Genomic DNA, 4,817 nt, shown 5'->3' on the forward strand with positions numbered 1-4,817 from the left:
GAGAGAGAGTGCACGTGGCGGGGGCGGGGGGGGGGGGCAGAGAGAGAATCCCAAGCAGGCTCTGCACTGTCAGTGCAAAGCCCTACCCAGGGCTTGATCTTATAAACCTTGAGATCATGACCTGAGCTGAAATCAAGAGTCAGGCGCTTAGCTGACTGAGCCACTCAAGCGCCTCTAAATATCGAACTTTTGTTTATTTTTTTTTAAGTACATTTAGTTTGAGAGAGACAGCACAAGTGAGGGAGGGTCAGAGAGAAGGGAGGGAGCAAGAATCCCAAGCAGGCCCTGCACCAGTGGTGCAGAACTCCACAGAGCCCGACACAGAGCTTGAACCCACAAACTGTAGTACAGACCCCTACACGGAGCTCATACCCACGAGCTGTGAGATCATGACCTGAGCTGAAGTCAGACACTTAACTGAGCCACCCAGATGCCCCCTAAATCTTAAGCTTTTAGATGGAACTAATTTTTATGAATCTTGGCTAATGTAATATTGTGATATTATCCTGTAAATCTTCTAATTGGTCTTTGGGCTCCTTTCAGAATTTATAAATCATTATGCCTCTAAATTCAGCTCAGATTTCCAAATTGCTTACAGTGAAATCCCAAGTCCTTTACCTGTCATTCAGATATTTTATGTATCAATATTATTGATTTGACTTAGAAGGCCTTTCAGATCTGTCTTTTTAGCTTCTGTAATTCTTGAACACAATTTCACTTCAGTCAATGAAACTCAAATACTGTAAATCATGATTCCTTAGTCTAGCTAGTATTGACATCTTGGACTGGATCATTTTTTGTTAATGGGATCGGTCCTGTACACTCTAAGATATTTAACAACATTCCAGTCCTTTGCCCTATACCTGCCTGTAGCATGTTCCTCTCAGTTGTGACAATTGCCAAATGCCAGACATTGCCAAATGTTCACTGAGGGGCAGAATCTCACCCAGATGAGAACCACTACTGTAAAACATCAGACTTGGTTTCACATTTAAGCTTTACCACTGCTTAGCTTTATGAATTGCTGGGGCAAGCCGCTTAACCTCTGAGCCTCAGTGTCCTCATTGTAAAATGGGACCAATACTTACCTTTGTTGTGAGGATTGTGTAACACGGTATGTGTCAAGCACTTAATATAGTGCTAAATATGTAATAGCAGCTCAAAGGGTAACTAGATAGTAAAAGTATGTCTGGTTTGCTTATTGATTTGATTTTCTTTAAGATTAATGTTTCTTAAAGATGAAATTTAAGATCGGCATTAAACTTTATGCAGTCTTTTCTGGTTATGTGTAAATTAAGTTTAATACTAGATTGACCATCATTCATTTAGTCTCTCATTTTAACTATGTTTATAACACATTGTGCTCTGGTTTTGTTTTTATTTGGAACTTGATGGAAGCTACATTAGAAACCACTATAGCTAATTGCCACCATTTCAAGAATGTTGTAAATAACTCAGATGGCCATTTAATTCTCAAAGTAAATATAGTTAACTAGATATCTTTCTTAAATTTATGTCCTGGTTTTAAAACTATCTCTATCTCACTAAGAATGCTTGTGTCTTAAAGCATAATTTATAGCAGAAAGAGGTTATTGAGGTATCTACGATTTAAGGAATAAGAGCTAGAGGGTGAAGTATGGAGGATTGAGACATTTATGTGGTATGGTACTGAACTAATGGAAATGTTCATGTAGTAGTAATTTTTATTAAAATTATTAGCTTATGGCTTATTGGTAGAAAAATTAAAGCTTTATTTTTTTATGGTTCATTTCTTAAATCAAAACCTTTTTTCTTTTTTATCTCCCCGCCCCCCCCTCCAGAAAATGTTGGTCTATGATCCTGCCAAACGAATTTCTGGCAAAATGGCACTGAATCATCCATATTTTAATGATTTGGACAATCAGATTAAGAAGATGTAGCTTTCTGAGCATTTCCACGTATCAAAAACAGATAGTTATATTTTTACTGTTAACTTTGTCTATTTTTTGTTTTGTGTTTTTCTTTCTTTGTCGTAAACTTAAGCTGTACTTCATCTTCTGATTTCAAAACTGTAACTTAAAAATGTAAATATTGTTCTATATGAATTTAAATATAATAATTCTGTATATGTTTATAGATCTCACTGTAACAACTATATGTTACCATAATAAAAGTATAAATCTAGTACTGATGTCAGGAATTGGAAAAATTTTGAGTTAGCTTAAATCATCTCAAATCTTTAGAGTCTGGTTTTCCTGTAGTTGGAACCACCAAAATTTAGGAAAGTGTGCTAAGTTCAAAGTTCATAAAGCTTTGAAGTGTTTTTATGCTCTGTTTAAATTTTTGTCTGTTTCTTGCCAAGTGGTAACCGTACAACCTGCCTAAAGATGAGTATTTTTCTGCTGTTATTTCAATTTGTGACCTAAATGTTCAAGCATTCAGAATGAGAAAACTATTGAGATTTGAGAAATGATGCTAAATTTATAGAGGTTTTCAGTAACCTATAAAACTAACATTAGAGCATGCCAAAGTTTGCTAGGTTTTACAGTCAAAGATCAAGGGCTGCTCACAGCAGGGAAGAACAGTTTAGAAAATTTATGAACTAGCCTATTTTTAGGTAGGTTACGAAAGCTGTTTGTCTAAGTGAATTCTTATGCCTTGGTCAGAGGTAATAACTAGACAAAGGAGCTGCTCATCTTGGCTTTCAAGTCTGACTTACAGTCAGTCTGCAGTAAGAGAGTGCAGAACCTAGGGATGGAAGTCATTTGGGGTCACATTGTTAAGAGTTAAGATTTCACGGTGGGAATTTGGTAAATGAAAGGTCACACAAAAGATTTAATTAAGATGCTGAAATGACATCCCCTTAGGCTTGAGTTTTCTTACTTATAAAGTGAAGTGTTGAACTGCATCAGTTTTTCAAATTGTGGATTGCAACTCTATAGTAGTTCACAACTTTCCCTCCTCGCCATGTAGAATAGAAACTCAGCCCATCTTATGAGTAAATATTTCTTGGTACTTCTGTCTCAGTAATGTCTAGATACATGAGGGTTACAAATGGTTGGGGCTTTGTGGATTTCGTAGAAGCAGCAGGCAACCTCACTGATGCATGGAGTCTAATTGTTTGAAAAGTCAATAAGTCATCAATTTAGAACCTACATTGTGAACCAGGGAAACGAGATGGTAGAACAGTGTGTGTGATCAATTGCTATAATGAGTGTCCTACTTTTTTGTGTAGTGCTGTGTAAAGTGTTTATGTCAGCTTCAGTAGCTGGGTGAAAGCTACTGAATTGGGTCCTCCCTCATCTCATAAATATTTTAAATTGGCTTGTGCTCTTTTGCTTCTGATTAATTTTAAAATGGAACATGTCTCTAGGTCAGTAGTTCTTAAGTCTGTTGTACACTAGAAACACCTGAGACTAATTCTAGTCCTACTCTTGAGCAGTTCTGAAGTTGAAAACTGGGAAATGTATCCCAGGAAACTTTGTTCAGAAGTTCCCCAGGCTGATTCTGATGCAGCCCGTTACCATAAGTTAGTGGTGAGTTTAATGACATCTAGTTTTCATTGTCTTAAAACTTCATGGCATTATGTAGTATCTTTAACTTGTTCTATTTCTGTTTCAGTCTATACTTTTTCATGACGGACAGGAGATAGCTATATATTTTGTCACCAATGTAAGACTTCCATATACTTGAGCATAGCACTGTGACAATTGCCCTATGTTAGCATTGTCCGTAGTCTTTGCCGTAGGGTTTTTTTTTTTTAAGTTTAAATATACAAGCAGTAATGATGCAGAGATTAATACATAATGTACAATAAAATCTTGGTAATTTACATGGGGACATGGCATATATATAAATTGTTTTTTTAAAAAATGGAATTTGACCCTAAACCTTCCATTGTCTTTGTGGAGAAAAGTGAATGGTGTAAAGATTCCAGGCTTTAGAGCCAGAGAGATTAGGGCTTGCCATTTCTGTGTCCTTGAACAAGTCACCCAGTGTCTCTGAGTCTGTTAACTCGTACAGTGGAGATCATAGGATTTATTATTTATGTAAATATATGTAATATATTTATATAACTATATAAATAGGATTGTAGGGTGGTTGTCAGGATAGAGATAGGGTTGCCAAGCATCCTGCATATATAGGACATGTCCATTTTTGCCTGTATATTGCCGTGTCCATTTAGGATGCCCTGAATGTCTTTTTTTCAATCTATTACAAAAAACTGGGCAGTTCTGTTTTTCTGCCACAGTAACTGGAGCTTAAATCCATTAAAAAGCAACCCTAGATGGGAGAGTGTATAGGTGAAGTTCTAGCACATGGTAATTTCTTTGCACGCTTAGCAGTTTTTTTTCATGTTCCCTCTATTGTTTTCTCCTTTACTAAAGTGCAAGTCCAGTGAGGGCAGCGGCCATGTCTTACCCTTTCGTTGTCCAGCTCTTGGTCTAGTACTTGAAGCATTAGACACGATTCTTTAAGTTTGCCTAAAGGTGGTGGTACCTCACCTTCAGTAATTGAACATGTGAGCAGGCACTGTGCTTTACATATGTTCCTCTTTCTTCATGGCAACCTTGGAACGGGCATTGATGTTACAGATGATAAAACTAAGATCTGAGAACCTGCCGAAGTAACCTTCCAGGGGTCAGAAGCCTAGTTAATGCCAGAGCAAGGAAGGATCTGGGGCTTTTGACTTCCCCTGTTCTCTTTGCATGGCCTCATGTTGGTTCCCAAGATCAATCCATAACGAATGTATTTATTTAGTTTCAAAAGCTTAAGAGGAAAGAATTGCAGAAGGTAGGCAAATAACTAAAGCCAAGGCAGCCCAGATGCCAAGGAGC

At 37.2% G+C, this 4,817-nt stretch overlaps 1 protein-coding gene across 1 annotated transcript in view; it reads left to right on the forward strand.

The window, feature by feature from the left end:
* Nucleotides 1-4,606, forward strand: part of CDK1 (cyclin dependent kinase 1) — a 20,777-nt gene extending 16,171 nt beyond the window's left edge. The window contains exon 8 of the mRNA XM_049646130.1: nucleotides 1,821-4,606. Within this exon, the coding sequence (XP_049502087.1) occupies nucleotides 1,821-1,919 (99 nt within the window). The 3' untranslated portion in view covers nucleotides 1,920-4,606. The remainder of the gene's footprint in view (nucleotides 1-1,820) is intronic.
* Nucleotides 4,607-4,817: the final 211 nt, after the last annotated feature.

The sequence above is a fragment of the Panthera uncia genome, chromosome D2, assembly GCF_023721935.1.
Source record: "Panthera uncia isolate 11264 chromosome D2, Puncia_PCG_1.0, whole genome shotgun sequence".
In the NCBI taxonomy this organism is placed as follows: Eukaryota; Metazoa; Chordata; class Mammalia; order Carnivora; family Felidae; genus Panthera; species Panthera uncia.